The sequence below is a fragment of the Coturnix japonica genome, chromosome 6, assembly GCF_001577835.2.
Source record: "Coturnix japonica isolate 7356 chromosome 6, Coturnix japonica 2.1, whole genome shotgun sequence".
NCBI lineage: Eukaryota > Metazoa > Chordata > Aves > Galliformes > Phasianidae > Coturnix > Coturnix japonica.
Genome location: NC_029521.1, coordinates 28,691,014 through 28,718,856, shown reverse-complemented (window position 1 = coordinate 28,718,856; position 27,843 = coordinate 28,691,014). Strand labels below are relative to the sequence as shown.

At 47.2% G+C, this 27,843-nt stretch overlaps 1 protein-coding gene across 2 annotated transcripts in view; it reads left to right on the top strand.

The window, feature by feature from the left end:
- Positions 1-27,843, top strand: part of CTBP2 (C-terminal binding protein 2) — an 86,841-nt gene that overhangs the window by 51,742 nt on the left and 7,256 nt on the right. Inside the window, exon 1 of one of the 2 annotated variants that reach the window (XM_015867514.1) lies at positions 9,744-11,627. The exons of the other annotated variant lie outside the window; for it this stretch is intronic. Coding sequence (XP_015723000.1) covers positions 9,971-11,627 — 1,657 coding nt within the window. The 5' untranslated portion in view covers positions 9,744-9,970. Of the gene's footprint in view, positions 1-9,743; positions 11,628-27,843 lie in introns of those variants that run through there. 2 annotated transcript variants of the gene reach the window in all.

The window sequence follows — 27,843 nt, the reverse complement described above, 5'->3', positions numbered from 1 at the left end:
GTGCCTTCCTGCTCTGCTTGGGAAAAAAGAGTCTAAATTGTGCAGCGGGGTGGCTGTGGTGCCAGGAGCGTGCCTGCTATTGTTCCCAAATTTGGGGCTATTTCTTGGCCTTTGGGCGCAGTGAAGCTCACACACGTCCTCATTGGACACTGATGGACACTCGGGTGTGCTGTCATTGTGGGGGACTCCTCTGCATCCCCTTAGAGACGCGTGGTGCTTTGGGTACTCAACAGGGACAAGGCAGTAGTGGTGGCACAGCCCGGATGCTGATGGCAGTGTCTTGTTGCTGTGTAAAGCTCAGGTTTCCCAAACCCACTGAATTCCTCCCCGATGATCCCCAGTGCTGCCTCTGCTCCATAGCAGAACATAGACGAACAAGAAGCAAAGAGGGAAAATATCAGCAAGGCCAAATGAACCCAGGCATTTCCCGATGGGGTTCTCACTTTAGGATTTGTTGTTATCTAATGAGGAATCATGTCCTTACACATCAGTTTGTGCAACCAGAGCTGTCGGCGCCTTGTACAACATCACAACCATTGGAAGTGCCACACAAGCTCCTTGTGGCTTTTGTTTGCTTTTAGGGCCTTTGGTGTGTTCTGTGGCTGATGAATGCCAACAAACACAGTAACATCGTACTTCCAGTGCTCAGTGCTCTTGGCTCTTGGAGCTACAGGTTTCCATTCCCCAGGTGTTTGCCTTCCAGCCCTATAGTTTCAAGGTGGGATGGAGCACTCTCATGTTTCCTCACCAGTTTTGTGACTGTTCGCAGGAAAAGAGCTTAAGAATCCTGCAAAATCAAGGCAGGCTGAGCAACACTTTGTTCCTGGCTGGGCCAATGGCTCCTTATTTCTTTAGCTGCAGTGGTGGTGCTGGTTGTGGGTTTTGACCATGGCCTCATTAAGGAGAGTTTCTGCAGAGGACACCTGGTGGTTGAAATGAAGCAAAATAGAAGTTGTACAAGGGAGCTGAATTCCAGCAGTCTCTTGTTTCCCACCTTAGTATTTTGTTAGCATGGCACCGTGTAGGAAACAGCCAGTTATTAAGCACTGTAATACATATAATGCCATAAAGTTGAGTTGTTTCAGTGCTTGGCATCCCTGTTCCAGAGCGCTGCCTGTCTGCAGGTCTGAACAGTGACTGGGCAAACTGGAAAGCTGCTTGCTCTATGGATAATGTGACTGTGGCCAAAATGAGTGTGCTTGATATTTGGGTGGAGGAATTTTCTTCCATTCTTGGAAATCTGAATGCCAAGTAGCATCTGATAATACTTATTTTTACGGCTTAGGAATAGAATCCTATTATCTCAGGAAATTCTTATCACCACTAGTCATTTGATGAGAAACAATGAGTTAAAGATGATATCAAACGTGGAAGAAACTGCTTGTCCTGAGTAAAACTGACATATTTAGAACAAATACAGACCTTTATTTTTGTCTGGTGGGTTTGGCTTTCTTTGTTCCATGATTATAAAACACAGTACCAGGATTTCCCTCCCATATATAAAGCTTTTTATGGATCTTTTTTTTTCCCAAGTTTCCACCTCAAAGCACATAAACCATCAGGCTTGTGAGGAAGGCTCGCTTGCCACATTTTGCCTAGAGAAAAGAAGTTCCTTTGTCAGATGCTCTGCCATTGCACCCAGCGCTGATTTGATTCCTCTGAAGTTCTCTTTGGCTGCTCTTAACTCCTCACCAAGAGTGTCCATATGAAGTCCATCAGCCTTTAGGCATTGGGAAGTGTGTCATTCAGCATTGTTCTTAGCTACCCTTTTGTTAAGATTAGTATCTGTTACAATTTGAAGATGGTTTTTTTTCCCTTTTAATTAAGACAACCCTATGGATGAAGAGAATCTTACCAGCCTCAGTGGATTCACAGACGTTATACAGACTTATTGGCATTCCTCCATGATTTTCAGCTCTTTGGCTGGGCTGCATCAACAATTTGCTCTATGTGTGAGTGGGCATTTTCAGTGCTATGGCATATCTCCTATTTCCCAGGAGGCCGTTGTCCTTACAGCAGTGAGGCGTGGGCTGCTCGAGTGGTTTTCCAGCTTCATGTAGATTTTTTTCTCTATGCATTCACTCCTGTGCAGTCTATCTCCAGTGACACGCCACAGGGGGATACGCAAGACAAGATGTAGGACTTGAGCCAGATATGAAACCAGCCTGACAAAATCCCCCAGGCAACTGGTAGAGAGTGAGACACATTGAGATAAGGTTACAGGAAGAAAAAAATCATGAATTTGGTATGCAACCGCTTTGTAATAGATATGTGACTCAAGCTGTTGCAAGATGTAGAGCTCCCCTTTCCTGTGACTTGAGCACTGTGTGCACATAGGTAAAGATAAATAGTTCTGTTGTGTTGTCCTTGCATTTAAGCCCACATTTACAACAGTTTAATATGCATCTAACTCTTAAGCCCACCTTGTATTTTTCCATTTCCTCCAGCCTTAAGACAAGGGTTCGTGTAACAAGCTTTCTGACTTCATGTCATTAATTAAAAAACAATTATAGCTGATGACTTCAATACCGTCAACTTAATTTCATCCTTACCGCATTTCCCATTTAAATTAACTGGTTTATGGATTAACACGTTGTCATCGTATCTGGCTTTCTTCTCTTACTCTAAATCGTCTTCCTTGTCTGGAGATTACTCAGAGAGATGGCAGTATCTTTGGACTATGCGAGGAGATGTGCAGTAAGGGTGTTGTGAGAGGGGCAGCCCTATTGCTGTGTTTGGGAGTGCTACTGAAGCCACCTCCAGCATTCCAGGCTGGAAGTTGGCTGCTTCCCCTTTCCATATATGTGATGGGAAAGGATCAGTCCTCAAGGCCAGATGAGAACGGGACGGATTTTCCTCCCAAACACCAGGAAAGACTCATATCTGTCTCCTGAGGATTGACGATGTCTGGATCCAGACCAAATTTCTTGGTCTGATACTGACTCTACTGACTATTTACCAGTAAATATTTTGACAGGAGTGGGACATCTGGCTATATAGTAAAATAAAGCTGCAGAGAAATGCATTACACAACTTTTCTTTTATATTTTTTTGCTGTCCACAAACAGATGTAATGGATCTCTGCCAAAACAGTGAAGGTTTTCATTATGTGTGTCATATCTGAGAGCTTTCTTCAGAGTGCAAGTTTTCTAGAGTTGCTTGTGCATTTTTTGCTTTGCCTTAAGCTTAAATGGCATTGATAATTTCTTAACAACACTTTCATGTAGCTCGCTAGCTTAGCACCATTAACTGCTGTCTTTTCCTTTAGGTTGTCTTTTACACTCTCTACTGCCACCTAGCACCCTAAAACTTACTAATGAATAGCTTTGGTTCACAAAATAGTGGGTGGTTACAGCTTGGCCTCTGTTTTGGGGAGAAATAGTGTCACTGCCTGCCTATGTTGACAGCTTTTGGACTGAATCAGCCAGTCAGCCAAAGCAAGGGGAGTGGGGCTGCCAGCTTCAGCCTTGGGGTCATCCCTGCCATGCAGGAGTTGTCCCTATGGAGGGTTGGGGTGAGCAGTAAGATGTGCCTGCAAGGATGGTCCCTCCACAGTGAAATCTTTCATTATTGCAATGTCATAATAAAATATGTTAATCTTTAAAAAAAAATAAATCATTTATAGCCAAAATAATGCACATAAATGAACACACACACATATATATATACATATTTAATTGTGTTGAGTCTGCAAGGAAGGTACATGTTTCAAGCCCTTGACATCATCAAAGAAAGTAAGGCAGGGAGGCAGCCTGCACTCCAGCCTGTTTATCTCCTCAGGACCGTGTTACAACCTAGTAATTAATTATTTTTTATGCAAAGCACAGACATGCATGGCAGAGTTCAGAATTACAATATATATCCATTTAACAATGGATTTCTGTGCTGCTTTCCGGGACAGATATAATTCCCGTGCTTTTCATTGCATGTGCTATTTAAATCTTGATCCCAAATTCTTATTAAAAATGATGAATTTTGACCTAGAGGTCTGATACCTAGTTTAGGAGACAAGGTGCTTGATGTGATTTCCAGGGGATTATTTTGAAGAGCATTCCTAGATTAGATCTTTGCAAATTGTTGAGCGATGCGCCCGATGAACCTTGTCTGCTGGCTTTTCGACAGCATCCAGATTGATTTCAGGTTTGTAGTCCTTGGCAGGGTGCAGTTGCATGGTATAGAGATACAGCTGATGTATTTATTATCCCTTTGTTGAACCAGGGATGTTGCAATACTTTTTATGCTAACTTGTACTGGTCTCTCCCAATACTTGAAGGCAAAATTGTTTCCCACTGAAGATTCAAGGGCCTGTAGGGTTCATTCTGACAACTCAAAGTATGTTTTGCAGCTGGGCTCCTTGTTTTGAAACGCAAATGCCTTTTGGAAGCTCCATAGCTTCTCACATTTGTTAACCACAACACACTTTCCAAGCCCTGGGGTAAATCAACTAAGCTTTGCAGAGGGCTGGGCAGCACGGGGTAATGAGTTCCCATCCCTGGAGGTGTTCAAGTCCAGGTTGGATGGGGCCCTGGGCAGCCTGGTCTGGTATTAAATGTGGAGGTTGGTGGCCTTGCCTGTGCTGGGGTGGTTGGGTAGGAGATTGATGATCCTTGAGGTCTGTTTCAACCCAAGCCATCCTATGACTCTGTGTGTCCCTTGAGGTGCTTGTACCCTCATCCTGCAATAAATGTGGTGTAATTTGGGGTAGGTGTATCCTTCAAATAAGTCATTGGCTTACACATGGCATAATGTGAAACATGGTGCTGGCTGCCAATGGCGAAGGTGACTGTGGTTTCCTTATGTGAAATAACCTATATGCTAATTGTTCTCACGATACTAACTGGTGGGAGCTGCCCATTTTTGGAAGCTGATCCCAGTTCCAAATCCCAGTTGGGCACAGCGTGAGCACATCGCTGGGCTCATCATGCACATGAGCCAGCAGTTACTTCCACTCATCCCTGGCTGGGTTATGCACCAACGTCAGCTTTTGTTTCATGCTCTCAAGTCATTAAAATGCAGAGTTACAGGAGGCAATGATTGTTTAATAATCAGCTGATCTTTAGCGTGTTCTGTTGTAGCGCACTGAGTTGGTGTTTGAGGGGGGTTCTGTTGAGCTTACAAAGCATCTACGCTTTTGGTTTGGAAATTGGTAAAAGCATGTGGCATGGCTTCAAGAGCTGAGTGCTTTCAGATGCTGTTCTGTTCCTTTGATTATTGAAAATGATTCCTGCACAATCCTGCTAATTTTCTCTTTGTACGCCTCTAATTTCGGGAGACCATTAGAAAGTCCATCTATGCAGAGTGCTTATTGCCGCTGAGAGAGAGATTCCTGCAGAGCCAAATTTTAGCAAATGCAGTCATTTCTCAGGATTTGGAACATTTTCTTCCTGCGTTTCTTCCCCCAGTTCTTTCTTAAGATTTGTCCATGTGTGCACATCACTCGGAGCTCGCACTGCTCCTTTTCCTCTCTGTCACATCTGTTGTTTGGCACCATGTAGCTCAACTCCAGCCCAATTCTGCTTCCCAGTGCCCTGCAAACTGCACACAAAGAGCAGACACCCCAAATGGCTCCTGAGCCCCGGGGCCATTGGACACCATCACATGTGGCCCTTCAAGTGCAGGCAGTGAGGGCAGAGCCACTTATCCCCCCGTTAGCTTTCTGGTGCTTTGTACCTTGTCACCTGAAGCGTATTACGAACACGGATTAATCTTAACACCATCTGAATGTGATAGGGCTGTGTTATTATATCCCTCTTGATGGAAGGGAAACCTGTGACTAAGAAATTTAGCAATTTGCTTGCTGACAGTGGCAGAGCAAAGTATAAAGCCTGGGTTTTCTGGTACCTGCTCTCTCCATTAACATGAGATGTAGTTATTCTCTGGAGCATTCCTCACTAGTGCAGGTTTCTCTGCCTCAGAGGGGGAAATAGCTTTTCCAATACTGATTTACCTTAGTTTTAGCCACAAACCTGGCAAATTGACACTTGGCAAATGTTGTTTCAGTTCTGCCTTCTGCCACAAGAAAATAATTCAGGAGAAAACATCAACACTTCACTGTGCTTAAAAAAGAGATCACGTTTCCAGCAGAAACAACATTTAAACTTGTACTTGAAAAGTATTTTAACATAATAAAAAGCAAAACGAATAGAAAATGTACTGTTTTGTTACCCTGGGTGATTTTTCCAGCAGCTTGCTCTCAGAATTCAAAATGCAATGTTTTATATCATTGTGAATTACATTTCACATCCATTCTCCCTCGAGTCAGCGCTGCAGACACCAAAAGATGTTGTTTACAAATTTGTGTTGCAGATTTAGCATCCCGATTTCTTATCATGGTTTTTACATGTATAACAGGCTTTCTCCTCTCTGGAAGAAAGCTGATCTCTTTACCACTGTGGAAGATGCTTGTTGCAGACCCAGTGGGAATGATTTCCAGAAGCAGATTTCATTCCATTCATTTAGACTGTGGTGTTTGAGTGGTGGGCCCACCTTTCTTCTCATCTGTTACCTTTTTTTTTTCAGAGGAGACTTCTGAGTTGTTTGCAAAATGTACTATATGTTATACCGACACTAAATTGAAACCCAGTGTACCAAGTCACAACTGTGCATTTTTCACGTGGTCTGAAATACCAAAGCATTTAATCTCTTGATCAGCTTTTTTCTTTTCCTTTTGCTTCTGCATGCTGTTGTTTTTTTCCCCTAAATACCTCTAGAATTAAAAGATAAAGGGGAAAATACGTTTTTTGCCTGTCCAGCAGTCCTTGTCTCCCCCTCATGGCAGCACTGCCAGTGCCCGCTTCCTGAGGTGCAGCTGGGATCATTGAGGTTGTGTTGCATTGTGTTGGGTTGTGTTGTATTGGGTTGCATTGGGTTGGGTTGTGCCCTCATGCCCCCACACCCTCTCCTGGCAATTGCCACCTGGTTCTGAGCTCAGAAATAGCTACAGAGCACTGGTATTTGTGCAAGGAGCTGCTGCTATGAATGCAAAAGGAAGGAAAGCAAAAGAACCTTGCTGCCCATCTGTAAATACTTCATTCCAGTCATTTCATACACATACATTTCTTGGCTCAGAACACATGTACCATCCTACTGTGGCTGCAGGGAGAAGGACAAGACCAACAGCCCCTGATCCTTCAGGCCTTTACCCGTGCTTAGCACAGAGCCCAGGAATTGGTGATCTGATCCTTGGAGGGCCATGTACATACAGTAAATCATCCATTATTTAAGAATGCTCCTGGCATCGGTCCGAAGTTGAAGTTTCCTTGCTTGTGTTGGTCAAGCATGATCCAAGCACATCCTGCTGCCCCAGCTCTTGCACCTGGAGGGACTGATGCAGTTGTACTTGTGGTGTGCGAGCTGCTCCTGGGCTGGGGGGATCTTGGAGATGGATCTTTGGCTCCTGCTGAACCCACACAGGAATAGGGCACCCTGATCTTTTGGGATGGGTGAAGTTTCTTCATGTGTCCATCTTAGAATCATAGAATGGCCTGGATCATTGATCATGATCATCTAGTTTCAGCCCCCTTGCTACATGCAGTATCACCAGCCACCAGACCAAGCTGTCCAAGGGCAGCAACCCAAGGGCTTATGGAAACCTTTGGTTTTTTTCAGAGGCAGTAAATGCTCAGAGCTCCCTTCTGACTTCCCTTGCAGTTGTTCAAGATTATAGCACTTATAGAGTTTAATTTCTCTGTGACATGTTTGTTTTTTTCCCGTTGCCAACTAGGGCTTAGCATGGTGGCTAAGTTCATTACCAGTTTCTTTGAAAACAATGATGGAAGATGCCCTTGATCTATAGACGAGTATTTTATTATTCTTGCATATACATTTTTAGGACTTTTCTTCTGCCGCTTCAGAGCAAACAAATGGAACAGATCTCTCTGTATCCAGTGGGGAATACATTTTATTCTTTACCAAAATGTTGTTGTAATAAAATGTTTTTGTTTGTTAGAATGTTCTCTGTTTTATTTCTAAGCCACAAATGTGTCTTCCCATTTTGATTCTCACAAAAGAAGAAATTTTCCAGTGTGCCTTAAGTTCATTAGTTAATTCAATATGATGCCAATCAGATACTCTCTGTGAATTGCATAAATAATCTTTTGGGGCCCATGTTTTGCATGTCTGTGTAATATCCAACTTAATTTTAAAGGCTGTGGTTCTCGGGGACAGAATTGGAGGAGAGAATGTTTGAAGAGGATTTGTAATATTTACTGCAATAAAGAAATTTAGGGATTACTCAAAGATCCTGTCAGTATTTGGGTCAGAAATATAGCCCAGAGGCATTAGTATGATAGGCAAGTAGAAGATTTAGACTGTATTAGTGATTTAGCTATCATAATAGCACAATAGTCTACCATGTGATGGCCAGTGCACCAAACATTTGTTGTGGATTAGAAGCTGTCTTGCAAACAGACCAAAGGTGGTTGTTCTGCCTTTGCTGAGTCCATCCTGGATGGCACGTATTTGAGGTGAAGAAATTTGTTACTGCTGCAGAGAAGGACAAAATTGTTTCCTTCTAAGTGTTTTAATTAGAGAAAGAAAATGTTGCTTCGCTCACAGTGATTTGCTACCTAAGTTCTGGATGACCTGTTCTTTGGGAAGAGGAATGTGTGAGCAAAAGCAGCGCGTGATAAGTTAGAAATGTGTTTTGGGGAGCCATTCTAATGGCTTTTCTGAAAATGGTAACTATATATGGAAATCTTTATTATGTTTCCAAATGACAGTTTTCTGTGGTGTGATTCCAGCTGAATCCTTCTGCGTACTCTAACTGTAAAAAAAAAATACTCTGTGTGAATACTGAAAGACCACGAGGTACAAATTGAGTTTAGTCTGTTGTCTTTGAGTGTTTTCCCATCTCATAAACATTTATTTATTTATTTATTTCCTGAAGGAAATAGGAGATAATAGGCAGAGGTCTCTTACGCCTTTTTGCTTTGCAGGGCCGGGGTTTAGATCCTTTGATCCACCCCTCCTCGCCCATGACCTCTGGTAGGGTCTTAGAATTATACATTCCATATTGCACCTCCACAGTTTTCTGTTCTGGGATGATGAGAGGTTTTGCGTGTTGTGATAATAATGTAAAGAACCCTTTTGGTGCCTTGTTAGTGCAGTTAATTTAAAACTACAACCAAAAAAAAAAAACATTTCCAAAGCAAATGACAATATCCATAAAGCGTTAAACAGATACCTAACTAATTTCTAATCGCTCTTGTATTCCTGAGTATCCAGCACTGGTCTTTTTATAGGCCTGCCTACTTGCTCCCATTTAATTTGTCCTTAGCTGTGTGCAGCGGATTAGCATTTCATCAGAGCGGATTAAGATTGAGCTGACATTGGAGCTTTCCTTTTTATTTCTGTACGTGTGCGTGGGGCCGTGCGGATGCGCGCACGTTCTGTTATCTCACCGCCCATTCTCTGCAGGCACTGCTGCAGGTGGGAGCTGTGAATTTACGAGGAAGGAGACAACTGAAACACATTAAAAATGTGTCAAAAGCAACATGCAAAAATAAATAAATAAAATCACTGGGGGGAGAAATTGCACTGAGATTGAAGGCTGGGTTGGTGCAGGAGATTTCATCGGGCTAAAATGATGTCACATGGAGGAAAGGCTTTAGCGGTTTTATTTAGCCTCTAATCCCCGCGCTGCTCGGCCAGTTGTCCATGTGAGCACACTGTCCCGAGCGGCAGAGGATAAAGCATTGGAGCTGAGTGCAGCAGCCCTCTCCTACGGCTGTGCTGCACGGGAAGGTCCTTCCCCCACCGCCGTGCAGCCAGGCCGGGTTACATGCTTCGCCTCCTAAAGTTTCGAAGGATTAATAATTCAGGTGACACTTGGAAAGATAAAGCCACCAGTCAGCTTGTGAAGGGAGGGCTCGAGCCGGGCACGGTCTGCTGTTGATGCTGGCCGGGGAAGCGGTGAGAAGGAAGGTGCCTCTACTTCTCCGTCCCAGTTGGAGCAAGCGGTGCGGTGGTGATGCCCATCCCCAGCAAGCACCCCAACATCGGCCGCTCGCAGAGCTGGGATGCTGCCGGTTGGTACGAGGGCGCCTGGGAGGGTGAGAATGCTTTCGAGTACCAGAGGCCGCCGGGCCGGAGGAGCTCCCTGACCTACGGTGGTGAGGGTGGCTGGTATGAACCACCAGGCCTCCGTGCCAACGATATCATCTTGCAGGGCGGTGCGGAGCTGAAGCAAGAGGCGTACCCCTACCAGGATGCTGCCTTCGCCCCGGGGCCCCTCAGGAAGGGCTCTGTCCCTGACTTCACCTACTGTGACCGGCAGGCAGTCATGGCAGGACGGGGCACCCAGGATTACTACAGCGACCCGTCCTTGGCCGCTAGGTCACCCAAGGACCCTCGTTGCTACCAGGCGATGAGCCGGCCGCCAGCAAGCTACGGAGCACCAGGCAGCCGGCTGTCCTGGGACCAGGCTCCGGGCCGCCCACCTGCACCCCCAGAGGCTGCCCGACTCTACAGAGACCCCAAAATGGCCATGGATGGGCAGCGAATGCGCAACAGGGACGTCTCTCCGGCACGGTACGGCACGGAGCCCCCCGGCCTGCGGTATGGAGCAGAGCCACCAAACTTCCCCGGCCGTCCAGCCTACGGCGATGGAGCTGAGCGGCCTCCTGAGGCAGCGGGCAGCAGACAGGCTGTCCCTACGTGCCTAGTGGTGGATCCCACTGGTGGCTATGGGCCAGGCCGGGAAAGCACCGGCACCAAGGGCCCCTACGACAGCTATGAGACAATGGCAGTTGCACCGACCCACCCGCCGGTGTCCACAGCCTTCCCTGGGCAGGAGGGGAAGAGGAGCTTTGACCCCGAGTTCGTGGCATTGCTGCGTGCCGAGGGTGTCTCGGAGAGCACCTTTGCCGCTCTGCTGCAGCAGGGCTTTGACTCGCCCAACCTGCTGGCCATGATGGAGGAGAACGACATCAAGTCGGTGGCTCCCAACCTGGGGCAGGCACGTGTGCTGTCACGCATCGCCCACAACTACAAGGCCGAAATGCAGCTGCAGCGGCAGGAGCGGAGGAGCGGAACGCTGCGCCCCAGGACCCGCTCCAACAGCTTCAGCCACCGCGGCGAGCTGCCAGGAGACTACGGGCTGAGCGTGGGATCGGGACCGGCTGCCGATGGCCTCACCGCCCCACAGCCTCCATTGCAGCCACCCTCCCCGAGGGCTGGGGAGATGCACCGGCGGCCATCCAGCGCCCCAACCCAGCACCTACTGGAGACCACCTACCCCACCGGCACTCCGCAGGGGCCGCAATTCCTCTCCAATTCTGGATACAGCACACCCCTGCCTTGCAACGTGCACCCACGGCCGATGTCCACCTATTCTGCTCCTTCTGGCACACCCGTGGCCACGGCCAACCCACATGCCAGCCCCAAAACGGCGTACCCAACAACCTACACCGTGCCCATGGAGCTGATGAAGAGAGAGCGGACGGCAGCATCCCCAGCCCCCAGCCCACATGGCAGCCCACAGCTCCTCCGCCGGCCGGGTGCACCCGGGGACAGCAGCCTGGCCCCCACCGGCCCCACGTTCCCCGCACAGCTCTCCCCGTACCCGAAGCTCAGCAGGCGCACGGGGCCTCCTGTCATTGTCTCCACGATGGCATCGCCTGAACCAAGTAATCTCCTAAGGATCTTTGTGTGTGTGGTAGTTTAGAGTCACTTTGTTGTTGTTTATATGAATTCCTAAGAAATGTGGGCGGGCGTAGTTGGGTTTTGTGCCAAAATATTAGGTGCCTCTCCTATTTAGAAAAGGGTTTCTTTATAAGGCCACACACAGCTAGAGATGCTGGTTTTCCCCGTGGTGGTTAAATTCTAAATATTTTATTTGCTCAGCTAACTTCAGCTAGCAGCACGTCAGGTAACACAGCCATGGGTAAGCTTTCCATCCTGTTGTTTGTGGAGAATGGGAGATCAGATACGGCTCTTGCTGAGCAATTAGGACCACGGGGCTTGCTGCAGATCGACTTCTTACTGCTGTTATCAGGCACAGATGCGTTCCTCAAGGAAGTAGTTAGCATTGTTTTGACTGAATTCATCAGATAGCTGATGGCATTACTCGGGAATCGACTTACCTTTGGCTATTACCTGAGTCTTTTCTTCTTATTAATTTGCTGTTTTATCAGGCATATAAAATAATCCCCCTGATTTCCTTCTGGAGATGCCTATAAGGGAAGTGATATAGCTGTTAAAGTAATAGGGCTGTGCTTAAAACTAAAAGCTCATCGTTAAGCTCTAGAACAATAAAAATGAATGGTGGCTCCTCTTCTCCCTTCCCCTTTCAGAAGCTGCGATATACAGCTGGGTGGTTTGGGCAGGCTTAGGAGATAGTAGCCCCAAAAATATGCCACCAAGTAAGGGGAAAATCAGGAAATCTGTTCATTTGTGGCTTGACTTGTTTGAAAAATGCACAGAAAAACCCTTGAAATGTTTTTTCCTGGCAGTGTGTCTGGGCAGGGAATTTGCTCTCTGCATAGTTTATCTGAGCGGCCATACAGACAAGTCTCAAACAACGTACCCTGCAAGCACACGCACACAAAGCCTTAATAAAAGTCTACCATTTATAGGCGTGGAAACAGTGCCAAACCAGTGATGGCATTCCACAGGAATCTAAATAAAGAAGGATTTTGTGAGTGGAAGTGATAAAGTTGTCAAAACGCAGCCGGTTGGCGCAGCCCTTGCCCTGGCTTACTGTAATTACACAGCTCGAGAGGGGATGCCCTTTCTTTCATGCTCAGGCATCCTTTGTGCAGCTGGCGTAAGGTATTGATTTATAGCAATACTTAAATATTAGGCAACGCGCTTTGTGTTGACACGGATCAGAGGCAAAAGCAGTACATCCAGGCAGTGCTTTTAAATCACCAATTCCCCAAAGCCCGAGAGAAGGACAGAGTGGCACAATGCGGGAGCACAAGCATGTTAGCGTATCCACATCGCGATCAATGCAAGGGGCCGCAGTAATGCATGCATGGGAGCAGCCTCCTTTGGAACCAGCAGCCGTTCCCTCCTGCCATTTGTCTCCTATATAAACCACAAACCTTACTCTCTAAAAATCTATGTTTTATCTGTTTTGTTTAAAAGAATTACCGGCGCACAGCAAGAGGAAGCCGGCAGTGTTTCAGTGCTGCTGAGCTCTTTCTCACTACTCAAACCTCTTTTTTCCCCCCTACAACCAACTCATTTGCATGAGGATGACATTTGTTGCTCCAGTAATTTCATCTGATAATGGCCAGCTTGCAAAGCGGATCTGAAAACATATTCCTTAATTATGTGTTGCTAAGCAACCAGAGGGTTTGGACATAATCACAGAAAGATTATCTTCTCATTGAAGTCCCTGAAAGGTTTAGCTGAAGTAGGACCTGTAAAATTGTCTTCATTTTTGTTTATCTCCCCCTTTTTATTTTCCAAATAGCCGGAGAGGTTTTCTTCCCGTTAAACTGTATTTTAGAAGTAGAAGCCAAGGTAAGACCTGCTGCAGAGGGAAGGCTGAGGCTGAGGAATGGAAGGTGTGGCGGTTCTGCATCCTCGAGTGGTGCTGAGGAATTACTGTTTAAGGAGCACCATTGCTTGCAGGCGAGGTGATAAACAAGCCTTACAAGTACATTAGAGTGTTTGTACAATATCGGGTGGATGGCAGAAACTTGACTAAACCCAGGAAGATCGTATTGACCAGCAGGAAGAGAGAGGATGCGTGTCTGGGAGCCACGAGCTCTCTCCTGGCTGTAGCTTTTGCTGTGGATCTGTGAGTCACGAGGTGAAAGCAGGTTCAGTGTTTGACTCTAAATGGCTGCACATATTTTGTGTCGGTGTAGGTTAATGTCAGCTTGGTCAGCAGAGAGTTGTAAAATGTCTGCTGTAGTCCATGGATGTGTTGAAGGTTGGTAAACGAATAGAGGTTTGAAATGGATCATTTTGTTGGAGTTTTTTGTTGTTGTTGTTATTTGTTTGTTTTTAAAGTCTTAAACTGAGTGTCTTTTAAACTGAGTGTGTTTCCAGGTACCCAACTGGTGATCGTGTGCCAAGCTTTGATGCTCTGCGTTTCATCCTTTGGTATGAACAGTGGGATCCATTGACGCAGCTTTTGGGGTTTGATAAAGTATACAGGAAAAGTTAGACGGATTGTCCCTGGGAATGGCAATCCCTGCTCCAGGCCACAGCAGTGGCGAGCGGAAAAAGAGCCTGCAACGTGTGTAGATCATGTTGCACAAGAGGAGAAGTGAGGCCACTTGGCATCCAACCCAAGTAAGAGCTGGTAAAACCCAGACCTTCTCCTGCACAGGGAAAGCCAGGCTGAGGATGGCTGCATTCCCTGGGCAAATAATGCTCTCCAGTGTGAAAGGGATTCATCTTTTGGTTTATCAGCTTAGAGCCCAGAGCTCGGAACGCCTTTCTCTGCGATTAGCTTAGCTCTGCTGATACTGTTTAACACCTGATGGTGATTCTCTTTATTGGCATTTTCCACCCTGTGACAGACAGAAATGGTGTTAACCGTGTATTGGTTGCAGGCTGAGAGGGCACAGTCAGGGGCAAAAGCCTCGACATTTGTTCAGGGGTGGTTGAAAGAGCTAAATTTACACATTCTTTTGAGAGTAGAGTGTTGAAATTGTAATCACTTTTTATGGGCAGGGAGAGTGTAGCAATGATATTTCATGCACAATATAAACTTCACGAGCATTTGTTGATGTTGGTTTGTTCTGTGCCCAATGTACCGTATAGCGAATAGTTCAGAAATCAGCTGCAGGTTTTCCTCACTGCATTTTCTGTACAGATTGTACCGTGTAATCACAATGTATACATGTAAAGCAGCTCAATTAACAATCCAGACTGAAGGAGCACCACAGCAAGCTCCATGCACTGAATAAATCTGATTTAATTTGCACATTGACCTGACAGACCATAGCGAGTCCTTGGAGCCATTCCCAAGGACTCCTCCAGGTGAAGTATGTCTGCACGGCGTGCACTGGCAAAACCACGGGTTAATTATTTTAACTGGGATTGTAACTTCCATGCAAAAACATGTGATTGAAATCAGCAGATGCATCTTGCCAGGGCCCGCTGTCCTGTTGGCCACGTTATCATTTGTGGTGTGGTATGGGTACAAGGTGGGAGTAACTCACACTGAGGTTGGGCTCACAAAGACCTGGCTTAGCATCGTTTGTGCATGCAAACTCTCACCAACCTCACTGTGGCAGATGAGTGTGCAGATGTGTGTCGTGTATGGGACTTCAGATTGGTGTGACTAGAGCTGCTCTCATTAGTGGGTGCATAGCTGGAGCACAGAGCATGCAGGAGAGGAGCTGCAATCTGACTTGATGAAACACTATCGTGGCCAACATGAACACAGGATTCACTGATGGCAGAGAATACGCTTCTAAAATACTGTTTAAAAGTTGAAGTGTGCTTTTTTATAATGGCTTTATCAAAAGCAATAGAAAGTGTCAAACTCATTCCAGGTGCAATTCATTGACTTCAGTGCCACAGCAATAAAAATGAGTTTGGCCTGTCAGAAGAGAACGTGTTGTTGATGCTCAAGTGTTGTCATCTTCAATTTACACTTCCCTCTTACCCTGTAGATCTCTATCATTGCTAGGACTTCCATATACCCACAGCATTCTTTGGCTATATTTGCTGACAATTTTTTTGTAGCTTTCTCATAAGTCATTTCCATAGCTACAAACTTAGCCTTCATGGAGGGGGAAAAATGTTAAAGGTTTCTGATCATTACTATATTACACAGTTTTACATTCCTTCTTGTCTCTCGCATCGCACTGCGCCGCAGAGTGCTTTAATGAAAATGCTGCACCATCGAATGGTCCGCTGTTCTGAGAAGTAAAGTGGGAGCTGAGGTGAATCCTTAAAAAGCAGGAATCATTAAGCCGCTGATTTAGAATAAATGCTGCAGATGCAGGACATGTATTGGTGATGTTTATGCATTACACCTTGCAGATGAGCCTTTGACTTCTGCACGTAAATAAAACCTAACATTAACAGCATTCCACTGGCTTTTGGTGAAGGAAGCTAATTTATAACCTCTTCTGCTTTCTGTCTCTAGGGCTTTGTTACAGATGAAATGTTGATGTTTTTATTCACATGCTTTTTTCTGATGCAGTGGTGCTCTCACCTCGTCAGGAGCAGCACCTGGCTGTGTGGCAGGACCCTCACCCCATGCACCAGAGCAGCTTGGTGCAGTACAGCAGCAGGTTTGGGAGCATGCAGGGGCCTTGCCTTCTGCACTCGCAATCCAATTAGCTGCTGCAGAGCAGATGGAGCGGATTAGTGCCTGGCTTGCCTTCTTCCACCCTCTACCCCAGTGTGAAGGGTGTTGAGGCCAGCAATCGGCTTACATGTGAGTCCCCTGGCACTTGGAGATGTGGCTCCTGCCCTGCCTGCCTGCCTGGGATTACCCTGTGCCCAGTGGGCTGGATCCAGGTCTCAGGTAGCTGGGAGAGTCTTGACCTGGCCTCGGACATTGGGAGGCCAGTGGCAAATAGAAAGCAGAGGCAGCCAAAGAGGGGGTTGAGAGAAGGGGCAGATAGTGACAGGCCAAGGCTTTGAACTAAAAGAAGGGAGATTTAGGTTGGATTTGAGAAGGAAATGGTTTACTCAGAGGATGATGAAGCCCTGGCACAGGGCCCCACCCATCCTGGCCTTGTGGACCTCTGGGGATGCCCAGAGATGCTACAGCATCCCCAAAGGTCTGCAAGGCCAGGCTGAACTGGTGGGTGGCAACCAGCCCACAGCAGGGATTGGAACTGGATGGGCTTTAAGGTTCCTTTCAACCCAAACCTTTCTGTGATTGTAGGGCTTGTAGGTTGGAACTGATGAGGATCTGTAGCAGAAATGCTGTCACAGCCTGAAGCAGTGATGGAGCACCTGGTGGGAAAGCAGGTCCAACCCAGGGGAGCTCAGGTGTATGTACTTCAGCTGAGTGACCAGAAGGGCTGGAGCCAGGATCCACCCCTTCCCAGCCCTCATTTAAGGTTTGGCAGTGGAAATGAGAGTATCTCCTGAGAGATCCCTGCCTACCTGAGTCCTTTGAAAGGTTAGTAGCTTCTCTCACCTTCTCCTTCATTTCTCTGTCTACAGCTGTTGTGTTTGGGTTTGTTCTTATTTGCTGCAGCTGGATACTTTGCCACCCTGCTGTTATTGCTGTACTTTCCATCACATTGTAACGTTACAGTGTCCTTGATAAATACTGACTGGTACAGCCAGGGTGGCAGCCTGACATTTTATTTATACATGTGGGTATGTATGCATGTGAAAATAGGAAGAAAAACTCACAGAAGTATAACGTGTGCATTAGTCAGTATCTGTTTGGATCAGCATTTCTGCACAGTTAGAAGTGTTCTGCCAGGAGTGATTTGTTTGGTTTTCAAGCAGTTTGTTGTTTCCTAGGTTGTTGTATGGACTTAGTAAATAAACAGGAGGGACTTTGCTTAGACAGCAAACACAATGAGGAGTAGCAAGTTAGGATATACTTTCAACCAAAAAGGAGTCAGAAAAAAAGAATATGAAGGGGTTCCATTGAAACATTTGGGATGTGTGCTTTTGGATGTTAAGATGATACCACAGGTGCAGGGCCGGGGGGTGCAACAACCTGATGTTGCACCCTTAGCACCTATGCAGGTCTTCTTACCCCTGCACGTGTACTGACACTTGCTCTAACACTCCAAATCCCTGCACAGTTTCAAGCTGCCTCCTACGCGCACTTCTGCTGACCGTAGGGATTATCATCAGCCTTTTCTTATGGTGGCTCTTGTTGGAGTCTCTCACCATTAGCCACGGAGTGAGAAAAGAACAGGGATGGAAATGTCACACGCAATCATCTGTAATGTTCCCTGCCTCCCTCTGAATGCTTTATGATAAAGTTCTAAATGAATATTCAGAAAGTACAATAGTTCGTGCAAGTGCATGTATTTTGCTTTGATGATGAAAGAAGTCTTGATTAGTATGTGTTCTGAAAGATAAAAGGAAGTATTCAGCGTGGACAGCAGAGAGCTTATCTGCATCTCGACTGTCCCTTTGGGACAATGAAGTAATTGGAAAAACCCAACTGTAGCTTTCATTGTCCCACCTATCAGCCTCTCACTTGTTCTGTCATTGAATTCTTGGTCACGTTGGGTGGACCTGACTAAGGGTGGAAGTTGTCAGCTTAAGGGCTGAAGGATTCGGTTTAAGGATGCTCTGTGTCCTACTACATTCAGATGGCTGTGGTGCTGTTTCATCAGCAGCTGTGTCCAGGAAGCCCCAGCCATGGATTGCTGCGCTATCATTAGTGGATCGTGGTGGTGCTGAGCAGCCTGTTGCACTCTGTCAGCTGGTTTTTATCCATCAATGATCAATCTATGACCTGATGTTATTCTTTACAGCCATGGAGCTCATGCACTAACAGCCCCACATGCTGCTTTTTACTTCCTTAAGTCCAGGTTTCTGGTTTTGAAGCTTGCACGAGAAGAGCCAAAGAAATGAATATTTCTAATTTTTTGAGAATTCCTTTCTGGAAAAGCAGTTTCCAAAAGAGAGCAGAGAGTGAAGCTGTACTTCCAGCTGAATAAATGGCCGTTTTACCATTCATTGCAGTAGTAGAAAGACTTTTACCCTCTCCTGCAGAAGCAATCAGCTCCACATAACTTACTTTTATTTCATTTCTTCAAATTAGATCCACAGAACCAATGGTTCCTTTAAGCAAGAGGAGCTGTACGTTTCGTGCATTGGATGCCTGTGCATTATTAACAATAATAGGTTATATTCGTCAGATGGGTAATGAGTAGGTTCCTTTCTCTGTTTTTCAGTATTTTAATGAGTACAGGAAATGTTTGCTATTTATCTGCTTTCAGGATTTACCAAGGAGCTCTGGAGATAATTGTCCAGTTTCCAAACGCGTATCAATATTTCATGAAGTGCTGTTTTTCCTCCGTACATTAAAGAGTTGGGCTATTAGCACTAGAAACACTCCTGCAATGCTACAGCCCCATGTCCAGCCACATCCCCCCCTTGGCCCCATGCCTGGGCTGTGCAGGTCGGGGTGTGCCTTACACAGATACTGGATCCATCCAGGTCGTGCTATGGAACAAAAAATTCCACCTTTCTTACCAGCAGCCAATTAAATGCTCTTGAATTATTAAAGCTCAGATTGCTTTTAAATATAGTAGTGTTGGTAATGTTGTGCATGGGTGTTGGCTGCCCACCTTTCAGTTGGTTCTGTGTGGTCGGCTTGACTGGGACGTGTGGTGCTGGCTGTGTGTTAGCAGCTATTGTTCTGGTTTGGATACTTGCCATTGAGAAGTGGTTTGGTTGTGCATACAGTGGAGTGCTTCCTTCTTTGCTTCTGATATTCCAGTTTCATGTGAAATTCCTGTTCTTGCTATTAGGCTGCTTACCCTGTTTCTGGTTTACTCACCCTAAAACTCAGGTGCGTCAGATTCTGCTCCTGTTAATGAATGAGAAGCCTGTTGAGCTCATTGCAATGCTCTTGAGAAACAAATATAACTCAAAAGGTGAAAATGATTCATAGAAGTTGCCTTGAAGTGGCCAAAGATATTGGAACTGGCATATGAGCCTGGCTATATTTTGGGTTAATTCTAAGATGAATGACAACATGTTGCTGTCTCTGGAGGTGTTGTGTAAAGGACAATATGTAGATGTGGGTGATATTGGTGTTGGTTGGGTGGTTTGACTGGGTGATCTTTGGGGTCTTCTCCAACCTCAGTGATCCTGTGGTTCTGTTCTGTGCTTTCTAAAGTCAACCAGAGCAGGTCAGTTGGGAGGAGTTATGGCTACACAAGTCGTGATATCAGGTGAGGAGGAGAAGGATAAATGGCAATTCTACAGTATTGGCATGACAGGAGTGTGTGGAAATAGTGAATTTCTTGTGGCTCAATATATCATAACATTCCATATGTGTATGGTGTGCAGGCAGCTGAGCAGGGTAGGATCAGTGGAGGTGAGAAGGAAGAGGTGTTGGGTGCCAGTAAGGAAGAGTGATGCTGTAACTCCTTCTAAAAAGCCCCTCCTGCTCCTCCCAGAGGCGTCAGGCTCCAGAGCAGCAGCTGGCCTCCAGAAGATAAGCAGTTTGCAATGCAATCTCTGCCTTGGCTGCACTCACTGGTGGTTCAGCCATAAGTTGCCTACACCAGATGCCAGGAGTGCTAATTCCCTTCCATGATGCCCCTCTAATGGGTGGAATTTGGCCATTCACCACACTCCAGGACACTTTCCTGGGGGATCTCCAATTTCCTTTACTCCCACTCTGGGAAAATATTAGGCTCACTGTGTTAATATGCCTCTTGCCTATTTGTTTGTTTAATCTGTTCCTAAGGCATCTAGCCAAGGCACTGACCAATGAGTACATACCAAGCAGTGCTGGGCAGCTGGCTGCGAGCACAGCAAGGCAAGAGAGCAAAGGAAAGGGGCAAATACTGGAACTAGCAAGGGCAAGCCAACCAAAATACTGCAGCTGGACAGGCAGTACCATAAAGGTAGACAGTTTCTAAGAAGCTGTTCCATGCTTGCAAACAGCACTGCTGGTAACATTGACAAAACATTTGTGATTCAGATCTTTTTGCAAGCTCCTCCTCCCAAATTCATGTAGTTACGTTGTTTGTTTGTTTGCTTTCAGCTTCTAGCCTTAATAGTTTCAGAATATCTCTGACTTGAGTCCATGCAAAGCCCTGTGTGCTGCAGCAGGGCAGTGTTTGGTGAGTTCGGCTGATGTGCTGCTTTTTTCCTTGTTCTCTGCATCGATTGCAGTGACGTTGTTTTCCTCCTCCTTACGAATGCAGCCAACTTTGTAATTAAGCAAAGCACTGCGCGGCCATTGTGGAGCTCTTTCTCCATGCCAATGCCTCCCATTCCCCAAAAGGTTTTGTTCAAGTCCCCACAGCTGAGGGAAGGTTGAAGCTGGGCTCCGCATCCGATACCTCTGGCGATGACAAATACTGTAGGGGTTATTTTTTCTGTTGCATTCTTACATGAGAAAAATAGTTATGAGAAATAAATATCACTCTGTGCTGGGCTTTACTGCTTACTGGGCTTCGAGCCTGGAAGGATTTAAAAGTCATCATGCTTTCAGGGAAAGCTGCAGCGAGTGAGAGGAGGTGGGGGCTGCTGCTGCCAGCTGTTGTGGTTTGGGAAATGCTCATCCTGGGCAATGGAAGGGAGATGGGGAGGCAGCCAGCACCGAGCAGTGACACCCAGTGTGACAGGGCAGCACAGAGCCCCGGCTTCATCCTTCCCTTCATATCGTGACATTGTATGTGCAACCTGTTTTTAATCACAGTTGTTATCTTGTGTTGCTGGGCATTGCCCTTAGCTCAGAGCTGCATCAACAGGATGGGAGGTGTCTTCTTGGGCATTACTGGCTCTGTGTCCCCATAAGTCCTCTTTCTATCCCGCATCTGTCCCGTATTGAAAGCAGCATTCTGCTGGAAAGACTTGGAGCAATCTGCCAGGGCTGGTTACAGTATCTTGTCCGTTAGAAGCAGAAAGAAATACCACTGGGGATAGAAGATAGGAAATCCATTTGCAAAGCATCTGAGTCTGATGCTAAGACGCACTTTCTTTCAATGTGGGTGTTGCCAATAGCTCCTCTTGTGCTCAGACCAAAACTATTCTGGGTGGAACATTTGCTCCCTACTTTCTAGCAAGCCTGGTTGTAGGAACGAAGAATGGATTCTTTTCACTTACCACAGCTGGTTTGAATGATTTCCACACTGAAGCCATTGACTCCAGGCGCTTCTCATGTGAATCACAAGGAAGTCGCCACAGGGTTTTTGTTCATGTGCCTGGCAAGGGCAGGAGCAGCAGAGGGGTCTGGAGCTGGCTGGGTACTTGCATGTAAGTGCATGGCAGGAAGAGCCCAGCTGCGTGCTCTGCACACACCACTAGTTGCATGCATCCCCTCCAGCAGTAAGGAGGCAGAGGAGGGTGAGATGGGCTGCTGACCTGGGCACCTGTGTGTGCTGCAGAGCACAGCAGTGTGACTGCCTTGGGTGCTGCAGGCCCATTGTGCTCACTTAACAGAGCTCAGAGAGGAGTCCTTCAAGAATTGTGACCCTCACATTACAAGTAATGCAAAAAAAAAACAATTACCTTGAAAGCCATCGGTATCAGTCGGGTGGTCCTTGAATGAGGCATTGAGAGGGATGTGCTTCAATGCACTGATTTCAAGGTCTGCTGCTCCAAAGGAGAGGCAAAACCCTGTGCTTCAGAGGCCTCGACTGCTGATGCCATGTCAGGGTGTAGAGGGGCTTTGGGACCCATAGGACACAAGCACTACGTATGATCATTATTGCAGCACTTCATTTCGAATCATAGAACCATTAAGGTTGGAAAAGGCCTTTAAATCATCCAGTCCAACCACCAGCTCATCTGTCTGATGGAATGAGGTGCACCAACAAACACTTGCTTCCCTTAGCTCACTCCTAAGGAAGAAGTGAGATCTGGTTGGTTCACTTTGCTGTACCTTGTTATTCTGGTGGGTTTCTGTCATGACTTTGCAATGAAAAATCATCTTGGTTTTTGTTTAAATCGAGAGTAACCGGAGGGTATGTAGCTACAGCTCGTGGGCGGGTAGGTGAAGGGTTTTATTGAAGCAGTAAAGTATAGAGAGCTGTTAAAAGAAAATGGCTTATGACAGTGATACTGTTCAGTGTGATTTATAGTTGTATAACTGCAGGCAACTTGGAAATATTTTCCCCATCCTCGGTGTACGTATTAGATAAACATACAGCCTGTGCTTACCTGCATTGACTTTCTTTTCTGTGATGCTGGGAAGTCATAAAAAATGAAGATGTTTTCAGCCCGTTACAGCTTGATGCTGTTTGGAGAGCAGACAGTTCTGGTACAGCTTTGGGTTTTTTCTCCTTCCTTTGGAGAATGCCTGTAAGAAACGGCTCCTGGCAGCTGTGGGAGTTGCAGGGCAGTGATCCTCTGCATGTACAACGGAACGAGACACCTGACATGTGAAGGTAATTAATTGGTCAGAGCTTCAGCTTGTTTCAAACAGAGAGAAAACACAGATCTTGGCTTGGGTGCTTTACTCCATCGTCCTCACCCCATCTAGTCCAGCCGTCCTCCCATTACTGATCCTACCTTAAGCCACTAAACCAAATCAGGCTGCCCAGAGCCACATCCAGCCTGGCCTTGAATGCCTGCAGGGATGGGGCATCCACAGCCTCCTTGGGCAACCTGTCCCAGTGCATCACCACTTAATAGGTTCATCTTGGAAAAGTTAAACGTGCAGCCTCAGATTGGCAGAATTTCTTTTGGAAAAGCTTTGGGTTTGGGTCTTGGGTTGTGACAGATGTCCCACTGCCTGCAGCCCCCAGACCTTATTGGTTTTCAGCCAGGAAGACTGAAGCTAAGCAGGGTTCACAGGGAGAGATAATGTCTTTCAGGAGAGCAATTTGTACAGTTAGAAAAACATGTGTGCTTTTGGGACTGTATGCTTTTCTTCAGATCTCTCCGGTTGCGCATTACATGAAAAATAAAATGGGTTCAAGCTTTGAAAGGTTTAATGGATATTTGAGAGAAAGGAATTCAAGAGCAGCTCACAGAAGAGTTTCTCACTGTTTGATTTGAAGAAAGGTTCGATAGCCCTGAATAACAAAAGATCCTTCTGGTTTGCAGCTTCATGCTTACAACCCAACATCTGTGCACGTGGAGTTGATGGTTCTGTGTGCAGTCTTAGGAGTGTGCACTGTTGTACACCTGGGTGTACAGACACCTTCTTGTGCCCTTCTGCATCTTCAGGGTGCTCTTAGCAACTGTTTCAGCTTGTCAGTGGGAACCTAAATCCACAGATAACCCTTGTAAAGAATTAGTTGTGGAAGTATTGACTTTAATAGCACGTGGGCTGTAGGTAAGTTCTTTCCAGTGTTGGTATTTAGGGTTTTTTTTTCACTGTGATGCCGTGCTGTGAGGAAGTGTGTGTGTTTATCTTAGGGAAATTGGTGGGATTTGCAGGTATTCGGTACCTCCTGCAGTTATGCCCTGCTTTGTGCATTTTGCAGTGGGGATCTGAGTGCAGAGATGAGGTTGGGAATGGTGTTGGGAAGGGAGGAAGCAGCAGAGGGTGCAGCAGTCCTGGCAGGAGCACTTGGTGGGTCACACAGTGACAGCTGTCGCTCTGCAGCAGGGATGACCTTGCAGCTGGGTCACCCAGCAGGCTGCAGCCTTGGCTGGCACGCCTGGCTGATGCCCAGGAGCTATTTTAGTAGGTCTTGCAAGGGACGGGGCCTTGGCAGGACCTATGGGTTTTGAAGTGAGCTCACAGCCCTTTTCCCTTTGGTAGCCGGCCAGCTCCAGCACAGCCCAGGGCCCACGTTTGTGTGTGTCACCCCAAATGGCACCGCTCAGCTTCGCATCCCTGCACAGGTCGCTCCCAGCAGAGCAGTGCTGTCTCCCCAACCCTTTCATCTGTGCACCAGGGGCATCGTGAGCCAACAAGTGCCAACCTCTGCCTTCTTTCTGTCCCCAGCCCAGAGCTCCGTAACTGCATCCCTGCTCTGGAGGGTCTGCAGGAAACCTCTGTCGGGTCTCAGGAATGTTGGCCCCAGAACAAAGCAGCATAGAGAAACCTTTGTGTGCACCTTCATTCAAAGATTTGTAGCACTTTCTGTCTAGTGTAATTAAAAGGCCTAATACCAGCATCATTTATTTCTTACAGCTGCATCACAATGGGGCATTTGCTTTGTTTTCTGCTCATGACCAGTGTGCAAACACAGGTTTAGGAGGTGCACGTGGCACAGGCACTGTCAGTCAGTTTGAGCCCCTCTGCTGAGGCCGGGGGCTGTGTGTGATGGGTGGTGCTTCTTTCAGAGCAGGGGAATCTCCGGCCCCAGCCATACGGCTGTCACTTCCCCCCCTGCATAACACCAGCTTTGCATCCCGCACGCTGTCACACCGTGTCAATGAAAACCCTGAGTTGTTTTCCTCTATCTCTCTGTGATGATATAATTAGAACGGCTGCCTTTTCCCAAAATGGCCAGGCTGTGCTATTTTCTGCCCCACGATGCTTGCTAAGGAGGCAGTCTTGGTTTCAGGAGGAAGGCACCCCGTATTGCTGCAGGCAGATGGACTTCCCCAGAGTTTATGGGATTTACACATGGAGTTGTTTCACAGCCCGCTCTCTTTCCCTGCACAACAATACAGAGGAGCAGTAAGACGTGGGACCAGGCTGGGGTGGCAGTGCTGAGTGTTTCTGGCCAAGCAGTGGTGATGGCAGCTGGGAGGAGAGCATCCAGCTGGTCTAAGTGGGCAGTGGTGACGCACTGGAACAGGTTGTAAAGGAGGCTGTGGATGCCCCATCCCTGCAGGCATTCAAGGCCAGGCTGGATGTGGCTCTGGGCAGCCTGGGCTGCTGGTTGGTGACCCTGCACACAGCAGGGGGTTGGAACTGGATGAGCACTGTGGGCCTTTGCAACCCAGGCCGTTCTGTGATACAAAATGAGTGGCACGGGCTGCAGCAGTGATGCCGTGGGGCTGCTTCCAGGTCCTCCCTGCTCCCAGCACATGGGGCAGGAGCAGGAGATGGGCACCTCACGGAGGACCTGTGGGATGAGCCCTGCTAGCAGGCTGAGGGATGGACATGTGCAGAATGATCCCTTGGTTTGTGGGTGCTCAGTGAGGTTGCCATGGCCTGGCCTTCCCCAGTGCTTTGTGCTGCTTTTCTTGCAGCCGCCGAAGGCTTTTGGTTTGTTCCTGGAGCCTTGCTCAGTGCGCTCCATGTGGATAGGCATGTTTCATTTTTAAGCTTTGGGGGGAAGAAAAGAAGGAGGAAAGAAAAAAAAGAAAACAAACATAAAACGCAGCATGGCACAGATTAAATCCATTTGAGGCAACTGGAAAAAAAAAAAAAGGACGTATGTGCAAGTCAAGTCAATAGGAGGAGGGGAGTGGAAGGGGGAAAAAGAAACTGTGACATATACAAACCCTTTAGTGTGCATAGCATAAGATTTTTTGGCTGGCACTCACATGATTTTATTCAAGGGCTGGGAAAGAACCACGATTAGTTAAAAGCTTCGGCAAAGTCTGGAGGGAGCGCTCTGAAGAGTTGGGAGCCACGCAGAGGTGGCTGTAACTCCTCTGGCAATTGCAGACCATTCTTCCGAGGCTCAGGACAAAAGGCTTTTCTTCTCCCTCCGTGTTCAAAGAGACATTTGTCTTGAGATGGTGCAGCTGTGGGCCGCGGGACCGCCTGTTTGAAGATACCCCCTCGTAGAGGAAAGGAGAGCCTGCGCCCTGCAAAGTGGTGGTAGTATTTTCTCGTGTGTGGGTCCCCCCTCCTCCTCCCTCCCTCCTCCTCCACTGCCATGTGTGGTTTTTAATAAGAAGAAGAATGTGGAGGCAACATTTTCCAGGCAAGGGGAAATTTCCTGTTTCTTTTCTGTTTGTTTAATAAAGTGTGTAGTTGACTGTAAAGCTGTAGCTACTCAGTTGTGAATGAGTAATTCGGCCGATAGTCGGGCTGGCTTCTCGATGCACTTTGATATACTGCAAAGTGAACGTGTTTAACGCTCCCTTTTTTTTCCCCCTTTTATTTATTATGATTTTTTAAGTGCTGCGTGGCGTAGGGAACTGAGATTAATAAGAATTAGGCAAATGGCTCCGGCTTTTGTTTCTGTCAGATAGCACCCGCCGTCTGGCGGCCGCACAAAGGCTGCCATTGAGCAGGAGCGCTCCCTAATTCTCCTGGCAGGGGTGCCATTGGGATCGGATACAAGTGGGTGGCAGAGGGGAGGAGCGGTGCAGAGGACAAGCAGGCTTTGTGCCTTCCAAATGGAACAAAAGCACTTTATGCGCCGGGCTGCGTGCAACAAGCGAGCCGGCTGGACTTGGAGTTCTGAGCATGGCCGCAAAGCCTTGCTGCTTCTCCTCCTTCCCCTTGTCCACAAAGCCTTCCTCCCCTCTCTTCCTCATAGAGCTGCACGCCACGCGATGCCAGCAGCCCCCAGGGGATGGTGTGGGGCTGTGGTTGGCGCTGGTGGGAGGCAGGAGCTGGGCACATGGAGAGGCTGGGGGTTAACAGTGGTGTTAAGCATGGGGTCATGGAGTCATGTGATGGCCTGGGTTGGGAGGGACCTAAAGGCTTCTCTTGTTCCAGCCCCCATAGCGGGCAGTGCTGATGGCTGGTGTGCAGTGCTGCAGGGTGAGGCTGGGAGGTGATGCTCCTCATCTCGGTGATGCTGTTCTGCGCTGTGCTTTAAGGCCGTGTTGTAATTCACTTGCTTGTTAAACAGAGAAAAGAATCCAGCTGGGTCTAGTGCTTCCCTTCAGGCTTGTGTAAGCCTTCTGCACTCTGTGCATGTTTTTATCCTCACTGATCTGCTTATGGCAAGCTCCTTTTGGTTATCCACATCATCTCGGCCCTGTACCCCGCCTACAGACACAGCCACGCTTCCATCTGGAGGGTGTGTGTGCAAACAGTGCACGCTCCTCCTGGTGTGATGGAGAGCTCCAGGAACACTCGTGTAACGTTACGCTGGACGTTGTGTATTGGCTGTGCCGGGTGGGTTCACTTTTGGCTTTGCTTTTTCCCAAGGAGAGGGAATGTGCTGCTCCCCATCTTGATGGCTGCGTGGCCACACAGGTCCCTCCTGGTGCTGCCCCTATAGCATCGCTGTGGCCCCTGCTGTCCCATCCTGCTTGACAACAAACGGGACAAACAGGCACATTTCATTTTCCCCTTAAAAAAGAAAGGCCCCGTGTTGCTCTTCTTTGTGAGTTTCCTCCCCTCATTGTCATTTTCCTGGCAGGAGGGTGCTGTGATTCCCTGCAAAGCGGCCCCTGCTCCTGGCTGATGCTGGCACACAATAGCATTTGTTCTGCAGAGAA